Consider the following 19,869-nt stretch of genomic DNA (forward strand, 5'->3'; position numbering starts at 1 on the left):
TAAGCCCAAGTCAGCCCATGGCACACAGTAAGCAGTTAATAAATACTTTATCTGTATGAAAGAATGTGATCATTGGTAAGGTTTCAATGAAGGAGATGAATGTAGAATGCAAGCTCCTTGAGGGCAGGAATTATTTCATTTTTTTCTTTGTATCCATAGCACCCAGAACAGGGACTTGCACATAGTTATTGGCCTAATAAATGCCTGATGATTAATTGATAGCCCCTTTGTACTTTGCCCTGGTTAGACTGTTCTGAATGTCACATTTTAGGAAGGACATTGACACATGCTGAAGAGTGTCTGGATGTAGGCAACTGGGATGGTGAAAAGACTAGAAACAATGATGGATAGGGATGTGTTGAAGGAAGTAGAGCTTTTTAGCCTAGAAAAAATTTGTTTGGGTGATAGGAGATTATAACTGACTTCAAGTATCTGAAGGTCATTAGATTTCCTTGGTTTGTATCCTGAGTGATGGGTAGAAGCTGCAAGGTCAGATTTTTTGACTCGATATAAAGAAAACATCCTAGCTGTTAGTGCTTTCCAAAAATGGAATAAATTCCTTTGAAATGTGGTGAGTTCGCCATCATTTACAGAATTCAGATGGAGTCTGGATGAGCATCTGTTATTCAGATATAATTTGAACTCCACAGTCCCTTCCATCTCTGAGGTTCTAGGATTCTTTGACTTCAAGTATCATGCAACTTTTGAACTTTTGGCTCCTTTGAATGTAAATGCAAAAGCAACTCCTTAAATTAAATCATTAGGATAAAATACTAGTTATTAAGTCTGAAGGTTTGAGGTTTGTAAAATAATAATCTTATGGATTATCCAGAAATATCTTTATTTCCATCGTCCTAGGACACAGAATGGCCGCAGGTACTAAACCCTTTAAGATTTAGGACCCTTTCTCTGCCATCTAGAGCACTTAAGCCAAGATTAGGAGTAAAGAAGTGCTGGACAAATGCCTTTTTATGATACTAAATTAATCATTTGATCTCATGCATCTCTTCCAGATTGTCAGGTTAGATCGTACAATGGAGCAAATAGTCTTCCCCGTGCCCAGTATATGTGAATTCCTTACCAAGGAGTCCAAACTACGGATATATTATACTACCGAGAGGGATGAGCAAGGGAGTAAAATAAATGACTTTTTCTTGAGATCCGAAGACCTCTTCAATGAAATGAATTGGCAGAAGAAGCTGAGAGGTAGGTTAGAAACATTTGCACAAATGTGTTACACTGATAACTCAATAACAGCCCAGTGAGGTCATTAGTAAAGTATTGCCCCCATTTTACTGATGAGGAAGCAAAGCTTCCCAGGGGTAGGATGACTTGCCCACAAACCTGGGCAGTGTCAGCGACAGGATTCAGACCCAGGTCTCCCAAATCTCAGGTCCACTCCTCTTGCCTCTAGTGGGCTGCTTCAGTAGACAGAGAGTTCACCCAGTGCACTGAGTTTCAACGTTCCAGAGGGTAAAGCTGGACTTGAAAGCATGTTTATCCCTAGGGCAGAAGGTTTGTGGTCCACCTGTGAGTGCCATTAATACTCAGCTTGGAGTTCTTTCACTGACAAATCAGTGGCCAGAATCCTGGTCAGAATGTTCTGGAGTCATCGTCATTATCCTTTGTTTGGTGAAATTTGATTGAATAATCCCTGAGAGGGCCATGAATGCTACTTGCGGTATCTTGCTTTTTAAAATAAAAGCAACCACCAGGTACAAACAGAAACCAGCCTCTTGGATTCACAAGGCAAGGCTCTTGAGCAAGAAGCTTAGGTGCTTTCATTTCTCATTTCCTAGCACACCTGCTAAGGAGATTTGGGCATCTCCCCCCTCGAAGGCTGCCTGGGCTATTGGACTCCCATAATTGTATCGTTTTATAGGCCGTGGAATAGTCTGCCACATTAGATGTGTCAGAGCTAATGAGTGAGTCCCGTTTGAAACGCCTGACTATCAGATGAAAATTACATGTTTACAACACTTTTATAGGGGCTTTCCCAGAGGGCTGCTCAGCTCGTGGTTTTCATTAGTTTTTTAATGTGGACCTTGAGCATTGACTGAACACTTGGCACCAACTGATGTGACAGACTTGAAAGGATTGGTCTGTGTGTGTGTATCTTAGTCTGCAACTGAGTTTTTATTGGAAAACTCAGGTCGAGATTTTTGCTTTGGTTTGGTTTTTTTTTTTGTCTTTAGGTTCTTCTGGTTTCCCTCCTTACAATAGGTCCAGGTGGGAAATGGGGTGAAAGAGGGAGCCATGTTTTTTGGTTCGGGCTGTCGCCAAGGCTCAGCTCACATGCCATCTCCTCCTGCAAGGGGCCTTTCCCAATGTTCCCACGTGTCAGGCTTCACCCATCACCCCCATCCTTTGTATTCACTTTGTAGATAGTTTCTATTTACTTATCTGTACACCGCCCTATGCAAGCTCTTTGAGGGCACAACCTTTGTTATCGTAGCCATAGTACCTGGCACATGGCAGAAATTTCATATTCACACGGCCTACTGAATTGAATCTGTTCAAGTCGGAGGTGGGACAGTTAACGTCTCACCATATTTGTCCCAAAATATTTATCCTTGGATCATAGATTTAGGCTGGAACTAGAGGTCTTAGTCCAACCCTCTCATATTTATTCCAGCGCTCTCATTTTACAGATAAGGGAATTGAGACTCAGAGATAAAGTGTCAGCCCCAGGGTCACAGAGGTTTAAGTGGCAGAGCTGGGATTTGAGCCTCTTAACTCCAAGTTCAGTGCTTGTGTATCAGGGTGCCCCTTCTCTGCCTCCTAGCTGAGGCAGAACCATTAGACTCATCTTGCTACCTCAGTACTGGCCTTAGTCTCTTATAGAATCGTAACATAATGCCTGAAGAGATCTGTGGCCTAATTAGCATCCGTTTTCCTTCCCGGAGTACAAATTACAGCCCATCCCTGCCTTCTCACCCTCTGCAGTGTCATCTGTGTCTTCTCCACAGGATGTGTCAGATGCTCTGAATGCCTGCCTCCAGGTCTAGGGACATTTCCTGGATGTGGTTCTCTCTCCTCCTCCCCCCTCTATGGCTGCCCTGCCTCCCCCTGGCCAGACGCTCCCCGATTTTCTATTATACCACTTCTTGAACACAAGTCATCATCCACCATATACTGAGGCCTACTTATGCCCAGCATGTGTCCCTCCGATGCCCCGTGGCTCATCCCCAGGGCCTGGTGGTAATAGCTGACACTTGCATGGGGCTTCAAAGTGTACAGAGCACTTTTTTCACAGCAGTCCTGTGGTTGATAGGGAATAGGAGGATTATTATCCCATTTTTTCAGGTGGTGGAACTGAGGCATAGGGGAAGGTCAATGACTTGCCCATGGTCACTGACCTAGTGTCGGAGCCTGGATTAGAGCCGATTTCTGGTGATTCCAGGTTGAGCTCACTTTCCAAAGCACAATATTCCGTCTCACTAAATGTTAGCCTGAGTCAGAGCTGTTACAAATCTCGGTTTCCTCCTCTGTGGTCCTATAGCTATGTCCTTATGGTACCTACTTCACAGGGCTGTTGTGAAGCTCAAATGAGATAATGTTTGTAAAGTACTTTGTAACCTTAAAACCTATTGATGTAATAGTTATTATCATTTGTATATTCTGTCTCTAATAGAGGCACCAAAATTCTTTTTGGAAGAGGCGTGGTTGTCCTCCGTGATGTCAGCCTCAACAGAATAGGAATGTCCTGCAAGAAGAGGCAGCTAGGTAGTGTGGTGGTTACAGCCTTGGACTGGGAGTCAGGAAGACTTAAGTTCGGTCCCCCCGCACACACTTACTAGCTATGTCACCTGGAGCAAGTCACTTGACCTCAGTTTCCTCATCTGTAAAATGGGGATAGTAATAGCACCTACTTACCAGCATTTTTGTGAAACTCAGATGAGATACTTGTAAAAAGAGTATGCAAACCTTATAATGCTACATAAATGCTAGCTATTGTTACTGTCATCTGTTTACTTTAGTCATTTGGGAGTTACCATGGCAACACATCATCTCTTTTGATTACCACAACAACCTCATGAGGTAATTGCTGCAAATATTGGTGTCCTCATCAGTCATTCACGAAACACTTAGGAATGTGGCCGCTCGGTATCATGGTAGAGAGAGTGCTAGAGTGGAAGTTGGTGAGTTCAAATCCTGCCTCATACACTTACTCAGTAACCCTGGGCTTAACTGCCCTCAGCTTCATTTGCCTCCCCTGGGAAGTAAAGGTGTTTAGCCGATGGTGATCCTTGGCCATCTGAAATCTTGTGGTCCTGTGTTTCCCATTGCACTCTGGCCCAGTGCTTCCTCCTGACATCATCCTTTTTCAATCTCTTTTGGGGAAGAAAAAAAAAAGCGTGTTTCCTTTGTACTGAAGCACAGCTACTGGTTGCCAACTGCGTGATTTTAATTGGCTTCGAGACTATCTCCTGGTGAGAAAAAGGAAAATTGTGATTAATGACTTTGAATTAAACATGAATTTGCATGTTTGTGTGGAGAGGTAAGAAATCTATTCATTGGGAAAAAACCTTTTCATTATAATTATATTTCCATCAGTAGCCACTTTTCCTAATAATAAACCTGTAGAAAACTTATTCCTAGCTCACTCATGGAACAGTTTTCCTGAAGGTAACACCAGACTGGTGCTTGAGTCTGCTCACTGATTACGACTGGATTCAGATGCCAGGGCCAGCCCACGGGAAGTTTTCCCTGGCTGTTTTGACCATTCTCATACACTAAAGAATCTTGTAACTTGCATCACAATTATTTCATAGGCTCCTAGTGTTAGGGCTGGAAGAGACCTTGGAGGTGAGGCAGTCCAACCCCCTTATTTTACATATGGGGAAACTGTGGCATAGAGGGTTAGGGGACTTGGCCAAAGTCACATAGGTATGCAGAGCCAGAGCTGGGACTCAAATGTAGACCATCCACTTCCTCCAATCTCAGCATTCTTTCCACTGCTGAGGTTGCCTTATGTTTCATCTCCCTACTTGGTTGTAAACTCCATGAGGGCGTGGACTCCAGCACTCCTCATCTTTGTATCCCCAGCAGCTGATACTATTTGCACATAACAGAGTCTTAAAAATACAGAATCATGCAGTAGTTTCTCTTGGGAATTTGGAAAATCTCCCGACCTTTTTACCTTTCCTGATCCTACCACTATTACCACTTCCTGCCACTAGCTCTGAGCCCAGGATTATTGCACAATTTAAAATGTAGATAGGGTAATTATTTATGAGTCGTGTTCAACTTAGCAAACATTGATAAATATTTGTTGGGTTGAATTTATTAAGTGGCTGCTCTATACAAAGCAATTTAGATGGGAATTATAATAGCACCTACCTCCCAGGTTTATTGTGAGGATCAAAGGAGATCGTGTTTCTGAAGCAGTTAGCACGGTATCTGGCACATGGTAAATGCCATAGAAATGTTGGCTGTTGTTATATTATGAGAGAGGCAAAGATAAATATTGCAGCGTCCTCATTGGATTTATGGTGTAATGGGGGATGAGACATGGTTGTACAGAACTATTATACTAGTTAGAAAATAATTAAATGAATAAGATAAGTAACCCTAACTCATATGATCAGCTATGGAGGGGATACTTTTGGCCACATTTTCCATTTTAAACAATTAATCCACAGCCCTAAAAATCAATGTGTCTTTTAGGCTCACGGCAACAGATACTAGAAACACAAACCAACCCTTCCAGGCTTATTAAATGCCCAGGGGAGAGATAAATCATGACTGAAATACCAGAGCAAAAATAAACCCAAAAAACCCAACCACCTACTGTTGATCATCTGAAATAATGTAATTTGTTAACATGCTTATAAGTTGTCCAACATTCCACAAGCAGAATTTATTACCTGTACTTTCATCATCATGTCTGAGATTGAAAACCTGCTAAGAAATCAGTGGTAGATTAGCATTTTAGAGAGACAGAAAAATCTCATGTTGTACTTTAAAAACAAAAAATGGCCTCTCATTTAACGCTTCACACCTTCTCTTCCCTCTCCCTACCCCTGTGGTCGTGGCTAGATGAGACACGTTTTCTTGTTCTAGGGCAAAATGCCATCAGCAATGCCAGGTTTTTTTCCCCCCAGGGCAAATAATTCCTCCTTTTAAAATCCACCCTTACCTTCCTGCCCCAACAGTAGTAAATTTAAAGATCTTGAACAGAATTGATAGAGTAAATCTTTAACTTGTGCTTGGCATAGTTCAAGGAAGGATGCCTGTCTAGCACGTCCACTCTTTATGTTTGATGGTGACTAATAGCTTGTCACCATCTCCAAGCACTGGTCCCATCTGAACTGTTGGCCTTGGTAGAAAATGTGGTCTGCTCCTCCTTTGGAAGGCCCTGCACGTTTTTCAGCACAAGTGAAAAAGCCAGCAGATTTTTAAACTGCCTCTGACTGTGTTTAATTATGATATAACTTCATTATTGGGAGGAAGCTTGGAAGATGTGGCCTTCTTACTCTGGGCTGATTAGCGCCATTTGATTTGTTCCTGGCTGCTGTTCTAAACTAAATGATCATTCCATTGAAGAAAAATATGATTGAGTTCTGCTCCCATATATCTTACAACCATATACAGAGGGGAGAAATGAATGAGAATGTGTTTTGGAAATTTTGCTTCTGGCATCATCAGAGAGCCTGAAGTTCTTCCTCCCAAGTCTATTTTTATGTAACCTAAACAAGGCACCATTTAAACAGGCCATCCCTAAAGAAAATGGGCAAAGGTATTGTGATTAAAAAAAGTGTTCAGAAAAGCAGCATACTACAATGGAAGGAGCACTGGATTTAGAGGCCAAAGACCTGGGTTCTAATCCTGACTGCTCCTAACTGCTCTGTGCCTCAGTTTCCTCATCTTTAAAATAAAAAGGTTGGATCAAATGACCTCTCAGGTCTCTTTTGGCTTTAACCCTTTTGCTGTGTGAGTAGAGGCTTTCTGCATAAGAAGTTCTCTACATGGATGCAATTACAGTTCTGGACCAGCTCGCATTTCTCTGGGATATCAAAGTTTGCCAGTCACTGATAAACACATCAGCCTTGCAAGATGGATAGTACAAATTATCATTAGGCACATTTTTTCAGATGGGAAAACTGAGGCTCTCTGAGGTTATGTGACTTGCCCAGGAGCACCCAGCTAAGCTGAAGTGGGATGCTTCCCCAGGTCTCCTGGCTCCAAATCCAGCCTTCTATCCCCTGGGCCTCACGGCTTCTTAATTAAAATGCTGAAGGGAGCCGGAACCGTCCTCTGAAATTGTCAGGTTTTCTCTCAGCACAACTTGTTTTGCAGGCAGCAAATCAGTGTCTCAGACATGAACCTGAAAAAACATCAGGCTTTCTTTCTTAGGAGCTACACATAATGAAACCCATCCCAAACCCAGGTTCTGCCTTTATGTGCTGTATCTCACTCTGCCTTCCACTGACAAATCCAGGTTATAAGATACCACAGGGCAGTGGAGTGACTCCTCAGCTGGCCTGGCATCTGAGAATTTTGGAGTCTTAAGGCTTTAGATTGTCAATGCTTAGTGCCTTTTCCCCAGGTGGGAATCCTTTCTACAGTCACCCTGACAAACGATCATCCATCTTCTGCTTGGATACTTCTAGTGATGTAGGGAACTCATCCCTTTTCATGGCAGCCTCTTCCATTCATGAATAACACTCAGTTACTTGAAAACTCTTTCTTGCATTGAATTGAAATCCATCTCCCTATAAATTCCATTAGTTGTGGACTCATCTTGGAAGCCACACAGAACAAATCTATCCCTCCATCTATCAACATGACAGCCTTTATATGTTTGAAGTCCCCTTTGTTCTCCCTCTATTGGACTTATTCAAGTTTGCTAACATCATCTCCCTTGAAAAGAAGCCTCCAGAATTCAACAGCCACTCCAGAAATGGTCTAACCAGCTTAGGATATAGTGGAACAATGGTCATGGCAGCTAGGTGCTGTTATGGATAGAGGGCTGGGCTTATTGGCAGACCTGGATTCCAGTCCTGCCCCTCATACTTACTAGCTGTGTGACCTTTGGTAGGTCATTTCATCTCTCTCAGCCTCAGTTCCTCTTCTGTAAAAGGGGGTTAAAAGTAGCACCTACCTCTCTGAGTTGTTATGGGGATCAAATGGAATGATTTGTGTAAAGTGCTTCACAAACCTTGAAGCTCTTTAAAATGCTGGTTATTTATTATAGGCAATGTATTTCTGTTAATACAGCTAGAGACCACATTTGGGGTTTTTTTTTCCATTGTTAAATCAGAGTTGTTTCATGTTGTTTGCTATGCTCTACTAAACTGTGCCACCCCCCCAACATAATTTTTCAGGTGAAATTCTGCCAGATGAGGCTTCCTTTACTCCAGACTTGTGGAACTTATTTTTTATATACATTTTAGGTTATCCCAGTTAAATTTCATTTTTTAATTTGGGCCCACCATTCCAGGATTTTGCCCATTTTGAATCTTGATTCTGTCATCCAGGATGAATAGATAATATGTTGATATCCCTTCTGTAGCTTCATTCAGGTAACTGATACCAACTTTAAACAGGATGAGGCCAAGTACAGAGACCACTGGTAGGTAGGCCACTAAAGACCTCTTCCCTTCTGTTGACACCGAGTCATAGCATTATTTCTTCTTACAGTTATTCAGTCATACTGCTGTCTAGTCCTCTTTTCACTGTCTTCTGAGTAACAAGGATAGCACAAAAGACTCTGCAGTGTTTTGCTGAACTCCAGATAGACTCTAGATGCAACTTTCTACTGGCTGGCCTATCAGCATAGTAAACTCTCTCAGAATAGGAAATGAGGTTAATTTGGGAATCACTTATTTTTATTAATAAATTGTTCTTAGCTCTTTTTTCTAAATTCTCAGGAACTGTTGATTAATCTGTTCTCAAAATTGTCCCAATACAGGTGTAAAGTTTAGTGGTCTGTGGTTTCTAGAACCTTCTTTTTTCAGGGGAGGAAAAAAAATAAAATAAGATGCTTCTTCTGCTGCTGCTCACTAGCTACTTTGGATAGGATTGATTATCAAATGTGTGAGTAGTCCAAGTGAGGTTTCTTTGTTAAACATAGGTAGTCAGAGAAATTGGCCAAGTGAACATTCTATAAAGTATAATGCTCTTCCTCAGAAAAACCATAGGAACTAGTCATGCAGAGGTTCCAGAAGAGGGAGTGACTAAAAGCTCAGCCTCACAGTCTGACACTAGCCTAGTCAAGCCCATCCCTGGGCCCCCAGCTTGCTAGGTTAGTTTATTTCTTGGGTCTTTTTGGTTTGGGTGGATTGCACCTAGATCCCAACACACTAGGTAGCCCCAGATTTCCACTTCAGGCTTCTCAGATCTCCCTGCTGGGAGAGAATCCCCTTTTTGGATACTCAAACACTGCTTGCTTTCATCCACTCCTCCTACTCCCTCCACTGTTCTCACCCCACCTCACCTTCCAACCACACACATAACACCTTCCCCATTCTCATAAGGTTTCAGATAGCAACATGTGATTAGTTTATTTCCCTGAGTCAGCTTAAGAAATAAAAAACAAGTGATCATTTTCCAGGGTAAAAGATGAAAACCAAAAAAGGTCTCGTCACTTTGAGGGGATAGCAGGAGGTGAAGGGCTTACAAGGAGCTCCTGGCTTTCTGAGGAACATTCACACTCTCATGGTGGCCTTGTCTTTGTCTCCACAGCCCAGCCAGTGCTGTACTGGTGTTCTCGGAATATGTCCTTCTGGAGCAGCATTTCATTCAACCTGGCCGTCCTGATGAATCTGCTGGTTGCATTTTTCTACCCGTTTAAAGGAGTCCGAGGAGGTATCAGCCTTTTTTTTTTAACTGGGAAGGAAAACGCTGGAACCAACTAGAAAGGACATAACCAGGGTTTTGAATGCAGTTTTCCTAGCTAAATTTGTATACCCCATGCTTTGATAATCTTGCTTTATGTCAGGCCTGCACAACCTGCAGACCGTGGTTGCTCGCAGCCCACAGGCCACATGTAGCAGCCAAAGGATTTCCTCCACATACAAAGCTTGTTTTCCTCTACATTTTTCGCAGGCCACCCAAAATCCTTTGGCATGCAGCAAGCAGCTCAAGGGCCTCAGGTTGTGCAGGCCTGCTTTATAGTCTTCGGGCAGATGAAATTGTACATTTTTATCACTCGTATTTATTAAAATGTACCATAGTACATGGGGGAAAATTTACATGATCATTCATTAGCCAAAATGAGGCAAGAAAAAGGTTGGTACCCATTTTTGTGTGCCCTGGACCCCTTTGGCAGTCTGGTAAAGCCTGTGAACCCTTTCTCAGAATAATGGTTATAAATGCACAAAATAAAATACATGGGATTACAAAGGACACTGTGCTGAAATACAGTTATCAAAATATTGAAAAAAGAAGTTCATGGAACCGAGGTTAAGAAGCCCTGGTGTAGAGAAAAGGGAAGAAGAAGGTGAGAGCTGGCAGGGACCTTGGAGCTCATCTAATCCAACGCCCTCATTTTATAGAAGACGCTGAGGTCAGACAGGAGCTGTGACTTGGTGAAGGCCATGACCCTGGGTAGTGGCAACCATAGGACCAGGACTGAAGTCCCCAAGGTCCTCCCTCCAGCATTTTTACGATCCTCCCATAGATGTCAGTCACTTGAGGCTCAAGAGTCGAAAATATCTAGAATATTTTGTCTTCCAGTCAGTCCGTGAGTGATGATAGACACGGCAATTTTTTATGAATTTAGACCTCAAATTCCTTACACCCTTTTCTCTCAATCTGTGATTCCATCAGTATAAGGAGCTTCCAGTGAGAAACTCCATCTACTAATGCAGATTGGCATTTGATCTACAACTTACCATCTTGGAACATTGCTGAGGGGTTTAAATTGCTTGCCCAGGCACATACTGCCAGGATGTGTCCAAGGCAAGACTTGAACCCAGGTCTTCCTGACCCTGAGGTCAGCTCTATCCATTGTGCCACACTGCCTCTCCTGTACAGTACTTATCAGAAAAAAGGCATACAATACCTTTGGCCCTTTCGGATTTCAGCCTTACTTTTGGGGCCCCTTAATTTGCTTAATGAAATTCTGAATGCTTTATATTTGTGGATTTCAGATGGGGCTGATATCTTAAGTAGCAAGATTTCAGCGCCCTCTATTCCATATCTACTACAGTTTCCAGGGATGTGTTCTTATCAGTTTACCTTCCACCCAAGTATTGTGACAGAGGCCCTCGGGTATAACGCCAGTCTACCCATTTGTGTTGTGCAATATGCACTAATGGCCCAAACAGATGGCACAACAAGTAAAAAGGAAAAGGCTGGAAACCTATCTTATCTCGTTGGCAGAACCATCCTTTATGCTTGGCAGCTTTACACATGAGGGCACTTAGTCACAACATCTCATGTGCCCGATAGACATGAGTTAAGAGTCAATGAAAAAAGCCTTATTTCCTTATAGGAAAGTAGCTGATGCTTTTTTTCAGGAATTAAAAACAACTTAAGAATTTGACCTTAAATTGTACAGAAAGCTACATTGTTTAAAGTGCTAAGGCAAATCATTTTTCTAAAGTTATACTGCAGGAAGAGCAAAGTCTCAGTCACAAATCTTGGCAGGAACATACAGCTACAAAATTTCCTCTAAAAGGACTAAGCAGCTTACCTATTTATTGATAGGATGAAGGGAGAGTCCATTTTGGGAAGGGGTCGACCAAGACCTTGGTGTGGTCATCAGGATGAGAAACAGTGTACTGATTTGACCTTCAACCTTTAGGTAGCCACAGTTGGTCATAACCATTTCCTTTTTTAAAAATATATTTTAAATATACATTTAATATTTTGATTTACAGGAGTAAAAGATTTTAAGGAACAGCTCTGTTGTTTCTAAAAGTCTGACCTTTTAGAGGGCTTCCTTTTGACTGACCCAACTGAAAGACGTGATTAGACTGTCTTTGAGGGAACATGTGATCTGACATTGGGGAGTAATAACCCATTAGAGGTGTGCAGGATCGAGATTTCAGCAGGGGTTATGCAAAATGGATTGTTTAAAAACAGCCACAACCATTCGTTCCCTCTTTTGTGAGTCTTAAGGGCATTCTCTCATATCTGTTTCTTAGGAGCTGCATGACTGCTAACTCTCCTCCAGACTCAGGCTAAATGAGTGCTGCCTACAATGAAGTTTCATTGGTGGCCTCCAAGTCATTCCTCTAGTCTCCAGGCTGCATACACAGCTTCCCAAATGTCCCTCCTCTGTCCAGAGCACGTAAAGTGACCTTGTTACCTGCCCTGGTATCGTTTGGTTTCCCACCCATGGTGGGCAGTGGAGCGATCCCCTGCTCGACCGCTGAGCTGGCCTTCAGAGTTCCTTTCTGAAGTGGCATTTCTTTCCGTTTATTTGAATGCTGATGGGTAACCTACAGTGTGATCATTCAAAAGCATGAACCTTAGGCGACTGCAGATTTCTTTTGATTTTCAGCTGAACTCATTGGCCTGCTGTGATGATTAAAGAAAGTGTAGTCCTATTTTTACAGGGGTCCCCCTCCCCAAGTATAAAGGCAGCAGGTTAAAACATCATTAAAGAGGTGACCGTAAGACAGCCCACTAAATTCTTTCCTCCTGTGCATGTTAAGGACTTGGATATTTCATTCTTGAGAATGTGAGTGCATCCATTCTACCTTCACTTGTTTGTTTGGGCTGTGGTGTGCATGGGGGAGTTTACATGACCTCAGCCCTCAGGGGGTATTCACCCTGGGCCTTGTTGCATTTTTCAGAACACATCTCTCTGCTGGTTGGGAGTGCTTCCTTATGTCCCACTCCAACCAAGTTGGCTTTTTCTAGGCCTCAAAAGAAAGACCTGTGGGAGGTGTGGAGTTAGAACAAATTAAAAGAACTCTCTGGCTCTTTGTGGTCACGTGTTCAGTAAATTGGGATGCTCAGTGCCGGTGGACAAGTCGCCACCCAGGCTGTCAAGCATTCCCTTCTCCATGTCTCATGGGTTATGCTGCAACAAGAATCACAGTTTTGAAGTTGCAAATCTCCTTTTTTATATAAGCAGCCTTTACTTTGTGGCTGCTTGTTTGCATCGAAAGGAACCTCAAAATTTGACAACATTTAAAGCACACTTGTTGTGTGGGGAGGTTAAGAGAGGAATATTTTTAGCCCTGGCAGTTCATGTTATATAAGCAGACCATCTCATGGGACACCTGAAATAGGACTTGAAATAGCCAGAGATGACAAAAGCTAGTGTAAGATCTTTGATGGAGAGAGTAGCATAATCCGAGAACAGTTCTAAAGGTACCAGTGTTGTTGACCTCCTTTCCTTTGAGAAATCTGATCTGAGCAATAAGGGCATAAACTGTTTCTTTTCACTTTTTTTTTCTCCATTTCATTCTCTTAATTAAATTAAAGGCTCATTTAGAAGTTTAGCCTTCAACTCCACCTGCTCAAAGTGTGAAGTGGAGAGAACATATTTCAGCTGCACATGTGTGGGGAGATGTAATTAAGGAAAACATAGCTCCCAGAATTTGTCTGTCACCAGCATGAGTCGGCAACATTGATTTGAAAAAGACGTGGCGCCTTCTTTGTTTTCCCAGGTACCCTTGAGCCCCACTTGTCGGGACTGCTGTGGACAGCCATGCTGATCTCCTTGGCCATAGTCATTGCTCTGCCTAAGCCCCACGGCATCCGAGCTCTCATTGCTTCCACCATTCTCCGCCTGATCTTCTCAGTCGGCTTGCAGCCCACGTTGTTCCTTCTGGGTGCTTTCAACGTAAGTATGGAATGATTTCATTCGTTTCCCAGCACTTCGCCTTACGGTAGAACTGCCTTTCTGCCCCCTAGGAATTTTTTTGGTCTGAATCCAAAAAGCAGAAAACCATGGATGAGATGTTGTTGTAGTGGAAAGCCTGGTCCCTTTCAGATAGCATCAGTACTGTGGCTGATGGAGTGACTCTCCCAGTATAGACAGCCCATGATTATTTCTCACATGCCTCCCCACCTCTCTATTTTCACTGTCACCACCCTAATACAGGCTGCCATTACCACTTGGTTGGACAATTCTAATAGTCTCTTAACAGAATTTTCCACCTCCACTCTCTCCTCCCTTCTTCATACAGCTGCCAGACTTATCCTCCTTATGCTCAGAACTGTTCATGTCATCCCCCATTAGCCCTCATCTCCACTAAAAATCCCTTCAGTGTCTTCCTCTAGCTTACTGGATAAAGTTCAGGATCTTTCATTGGCATTCAAGGTCTCCAGCAGTACCATCCTAACTGTTCAGTCTTAGCTTCCGTCCTTCCTGCCCTCTGCTTTGTAGCCACACTGGACTGCTGGCCAGTGCCTTGTTTTTCTGCCTCTTTCTTTTGTTTCTGTTCTTCCTGAGGCCTAGGAATCCTCTCTGCCTTTTGAATTCCACTCATCCTTTCATGCTGACCTCAAACACTCTTCCTTCCATGAAGTTTTTCCTGAGCCCTTGCTAGTTCAGGATGGCCGTCATCCATGGATTTTACATGGCACTGATACCTTTCCTACACATGGATTGTGGACCATGGTTATTGGTTATGTTCCCTATACCCTATTAGAATAAATGTAAGCTCCATGAGAGTAGGGACCCTGAACTTATCAAACCTTTGTGACTCCCACAGCTCCTAGCACGGTGTTCTATACACAGTAAGCAGATAGTCTACTGAACTGAGCAATTTAGGAACTGATATTGCCATTTATGAAATATCCCTAGATAATCCCTAGACCTTGTTTCTCCTCTTCTTCATGTCAGTTTGGGCTATTTGACTGCTATTTGGGGCATTTTCCTGAGAAACCAGTCAGGGGACAGGTGGGCAGCTGGAGGAATAACTGAAATACAAATCAGATAATATTTCATAATGGTACTAAACCAACAAAATATTTCCAAGGTATGGTGCTAAATGTTGTAGGGAATGTAGATGATCATAAAGCCTGGTCTCTGCCCCCAAGAAGCTTATGTGCTACTTAAGATTATAAGACATGCACCTATAAAACAGTAGAAGATTTCACCAATAATTGGGGACAACAATTAGAGGTATCATGAGGCAGTACATAATTAACTGAAAGATGAGTGAGCAGTAAAGACAAGCTCATGGTAGACAGAGGTCACTTGAGCAAATGAGTGAAAAGCATTTCTTTATTAAGTGCTTACTATGTGCCAGGCACTGTGCAAAGCAGTAGGGATACAGATGCAAAAGTGAGACAATTCCTGCTCTAAAAGAGCCTATACTTTAATAAGAGGAGACGTCCATAGCAGAATGATGCCCTCAGGAGGGAATGGAGAGTTAGGGGAATTGATTGACAAGCCTTTTCACAGGAGCAGCGGTAGTATAGGTTGGATTACAATTCTCACCTCAAGCAAGAGGGGAAAGGCACTTAGGCTGGGTGGACTTCAAGAGGACTATTGGGGTGAATGGTGGAAAGGGATGTGAAGCATGGAGTAGGCCTGGATTACTCTACTGGCCCTTGTGACTTTTTACTCATTCATTCACAAATCAGGACAGTGTGACCCAAGGACAGGAGGCCCAAAAGTGGGACAGCTCCCCAGGCATGATCTCTGGAGGTCCGGTGGTCTGGAGGGTAGGGCAGCAGAGTGAATAATAAGAAGGTGTATGGTCAGAAAGGTTTCATGGAGGAGGTCAACTGAGTCTTGTAACCCTTAGGCAAGAGGAAAAGGGGATGAAATTCTACCCAACTAGAGCAAGATAAAAAAAGTAGGGAAGTGGGAATTGCAAAGCATGTCCTGGAAGTGATATATAGATCTCTTTGGCTAAAATGAAGGATTGTAGAACAGTGTGGTGAGAGATAAGGTTTGTACCCAGATTGCAGGAGGCTTTGGACGCAAGAAAACTAGATTTTTTTTTTCCTGTTCCATAGGCAGTAGGGAGCCCTTGATTTTTCAGCAGGAGGGATGATGTGTATAGGATAATTTGATGAAGATTAATCTAGTGCTTGGAAGCAGAGAGACTAGAAGAAGGAGGGGAGGGATGGTGGGAACAAGCATTCATTAAGTGCCTACTGTGTGTCAGGAACTGTGTGCTAAGTGCTTTACAAATGCTGTTAACAAGTTTGAAGGCTGTTTATTGCAGTAGTCCTGGCATGCGATGGTAGAGGCCCAAGTGAGAGCAATAAAGATGGATTGGAAAAGATATTTCTGACTGACGAATTTTGAGAAAAGGAGACTTTGAATCATAGATATTAGAACCGGAAGGAGTCTGAAGCAGTGTGGTGCAGTGGATAGGGAACAAGACTCAGAGATTAGCAGATTTGGGTTCAAATTCTGTCTCTGATTCTTGCCAGTAGTGTGATTGCTCAAGACTGATCAATGTTCTAGGCTTGTTTCATCAGCTGTGAAAAACAAAACCTTTAACCTCTCTGTTACTTCTGAATCTATGATCTTGTGTTCGTTGGATATAGCCAGCTGTTGTCAAGAAAGAAACATATTACTCTTCTCACTGGGTTTTTAAACAATGATTCAGATTTCAAACCTTGAGAGATCATGAAAAAGGCTAGTGAAATTCAGAAAGAACTGACAGGATGCTGTGGGAAAGGTAGAAACTGAGCTTCATACATACGGAGTTTGAGGTGATACAGAACATCCAAACAGAAGGGTTCCCGAGCAATTAGAAGTGTCCCCACACTAGAGTGTGGGTGGCAGAGTTAGAGATTGGAACATCATCCGTCCCTACAGAAGGAGTTAATGGGGGAGGGCCAGGAATGTAGAAAGAAGAGTTGAAGACTAGGGAATGAAAGAAGGAAGGAAAGCTTCCTAGGAAACAAAGGAGGAGGAGTCAGAGCTAGGAGGAAAATTCGACTAGTTTAATATCACAGAAAGCCCAGGAAGGAGTAATTTCAAGGAAGTGTTCAGTATTGCCAAAGGCAGGACATAGATTAAGAAAAAGGAAGGTTGATTAAAGGCCTTTGGTGATTTTTGAAAGAGCAGCTTGAGTTGAATAGAAAGGGCAGAAAGCCAGAGTTACAAGGTTAAGAACAACTAATAGAAATACCGTTGTGAAGAATGGATATAGATAGCCCATTCAAGAGATCTGAGAGTGAAAAGAGGGGAAGAAGTGGAAATGATAGCCAGAGGATCCAAAGAATGGAGTTTTGTTGTTTGTAAGCTATGGAGAGATTTATGGCCTTGAAAAATACTGTCATTTCAGCTAGGGAAGGGATATATGATGCTTTTTGATCCAAAAAAATATGTTTCTTGAGAACAGGAACTGTTTTCAGCTTTGTCTTTGTATCCCAAGCTCCTCCCACAGTTCATTGGACTAAATTAAATTCAGGAGCAGCTAGATGGCACAATAGAGTACTGAGCCTGGAGTCAGGAAGACTCATCTTCCTGAGTTCAAATCCAGCCTCAGACACTTCCTAGCAATGTGACCCTGGCAAGTCACTTAACCCTGTTTGCCTCAGTTTCCTCATCTGTAAAATGATCTGGAGAAGGAAATGGCAACCCACTCCAGCATCTTTGCCAAGAAAATCCCAAATGGTACCAGCTAGGTGGCACAGTGGATAGAGCTCTGGCCCTGGAGTCAGGAGGACCTGAGTTTAAATCTGGCCTCAGACACTTACTAGCTGTGTGACCCTGGAAAAATCGCTTAACCCTGATTGCCTCAAAAAAAAAAATCCCAAATGGAGTCATGAAGAGTCAGACAAAAATGAAAAAAACAACTGAGCAGCCACAAATTAAGTGCTTCTTGGGTTGTATCGAGCCTGTGCTGCTACATTGTCATCATCACAGACAAGCTAGAATGAACATTTTTCCATCACGTGAAGATTCTGCTATGCCATCAGGTAGTTTATTGGAAAGTCCCCAATAAAATAGTAGAGCATTCATATTCTGAGCAAGCCTAGAGCCTGTGCTTTCTTGCTTATCTGATTCCTGAGAAGCTCAGTTACTCTTCCTAGCCAGGTGAAGTGGTAGCATGTTGCCAGCACCTAGAGCCAAGATGACAATAACAGCAGAAGAGGAGACAATCTAGTCATTTGAAGTTTCCTCTCCAGGATTCAGTGGATGCCAGTTTCTCATCAATGTGCTTAGCTAGAGTTGAATTTCAAAGCTAGAGCTGAATTTTCTCTTGAATGGGTGGGCAAGTAGACATCAGGGTGACCCCATGGAAACCTCTGAGTTTTCTCTTCCAAAGAAAGATTCTCATCCCATGTTTAGATGGTCAGCTCCTCACCCTAGAGAGTCAACTAAAAAAAAACAGCTGAAGCTGTTTATTTGAGCAGAGTTGCAAGATATAAATCAAAGCTACATAAATCATTAGCATTTTTATCTATTACCAACAAATCCACCAAAAAAAGATAGGAAGGGTAATTACATTTAAAACAACTGCAGAAGGTGTAAAGGTCTACTTACCAAGATACACACAGGAATTATATGAACACAATTACAAAAAACTCTTTACACAAGTAATGCCAGATCTAAATGGAGAAATATTAATTGCTCATGGGTAGGTTAAGTCAGTTTAATAAAAAGTGACAATATTACCTAAATTAATTATTCAGTACTGTTCCAATCAAGCTACAAAATGATTATTTTATAGAGCTGTAAGAAACAATAACAAAATTCATCTGGATGAACAAAAGGTCAAAAATCAGGATATCAAACTTTATTTCAAAGCAGTGATCAATGAAACAATTTGGTACTGGGTAAGAAATAGAAAGGTTGATCAGTGAAGCAGATCAGGTATACAGTATGCAAAAGCAAAGGTGCACAACACAGTAGCCTAGTTTTGATAAATCCAAAGATCCCAGCTATTGGGGCAAGAACTCACCATTTGACAGGAGCTATTGGGAAAACTAGAAATCAATCTGGCAGAAACTAGGTATAGACGAACATCTCATCTTGTATATAACAAGCTCCAATTAGGTAACGTGACTTAGACATAAAGGGTGAAATCATAAACAAATTAGAGGAGCAAAGAACTTTCTTGTCATATCTGTGGATATAAAGGAGGAGGTCATGAACAAATGAGATAGAAAGGATCACAGAAGGTAAAATGGATAATTTTGATTACATAAAATTAAAAAGTTTTTGCACAAACAAAACTAGTTAGTGTAAGTAAAATTAGAAAAGAAACAGGCAAATGGGAAACTGTAGCCATATAGTTTCTTTGATAAAGGTCTCATTCTTAGATTAATAGAGAGCGGATTCAGATTTATAAGAATAAAAGCTATTCCCCATTTGACAAATTTATATTAAAGGAACTATCGCCTCAAAAGCTATTGAACTTGACCGAGCAATACCTCTACTAGGTCTATAGAACAAAAAGGGAAGCAAGCTGTACGAACAAAAATATTGAAAGGAGCTCTTTTTATAGTGGCTTAGTATTAGAACCAAGGGATAGGGATGGGGTGCCCATCAACTGGGGAATGATTGTAAGTTATGGTATGTGAATGAGATAAAATACTATTATGCTGTAAGAAATTCTGAAAGGGAAGCCTGTGAGGCTTATATGAACTGATGCAGAATGAAGTAAGCACAACCAGAAGAACAATTTATACAGTAACAACAAATTGTAAAGACAGACAGCTTTGAAAATTTAGAATCTCTTAACAAACGACCAACTGCTGTTCCAGAGAACTCCTGATGAAACGTGCTACCCACTATAACAGAAGGGCAATGGGCTCAGAATGCAATTTGAGGCATTTTTTTGAACATGATTGACATGGAGATTTGTTTTTCATGACTATATACATATTTGCAGCAGGTTTTTAGTTTTCTTACTTTCTTAAGGTAGGAGGAAGTAGAAAAGGTTGTTCTTCAGGAAAATAAAATTTAATTTAAAAAACAATAACAACAACAGAAAAAGAATTGTGAGCTCCTCAGAGACATGGCTGGATAGCCTCAATGAA

At 42.0% G+C, this 19,869-nt stretch overlaps 1 protein-coding gene across 9 annotated transcripts in view; it reads left to right on the forward strand.

Annotated features, from left to right (window-relative positions):
- Window positions 1–19,869, forward strand: part of ITPR1 (inositol 1,4,5-trisphosphate receptor type 1) — a 393,174-nt gene that overhangs the window by 320,408 nt on the left and 52,897 nt on the right. For all 9 annotated transcript variants that reach the window (XM_078152159.1, XM_078152160.1, XM_078152161.1 and 6 more), the window contains 3 exons: window positions 1,014–1,206; window positions 9,691–9,813; window positions 13,575–13,750. In XM_078152159.1, coding sequence (XP_078008285.1) covers window positions 1,014–1,206; window positions 9,691–9,813; window positions 13,575–13,750 — 492 coding nt within the window. The remainder of the gene's footprint in view (window positions 1–1,013; window positions 1,207–9,690; window positions 9,814–13,574; window positions 13,751–19,869) is intronic.

This window comes from Phascolarctos cinereus, unplaced genomic scaffold (genome assembly GCF_003287225.1).
Source record: "Phascolarctos cinereus isolate Bilbo 61053 unplaced genomic scaffold, phaCin_HiC Scaffold_4;HRSCAF=312, whole genome shotgun sequence".
In the NCBI taxonomy this organism is placed as follows: domain Eukaryota; kingdom Metazoa; phylum Chordata; class Mammalia; order Diprotodontia; family Phascolarctidae; genus Phascolarctos; species Phascolarctos cinereus.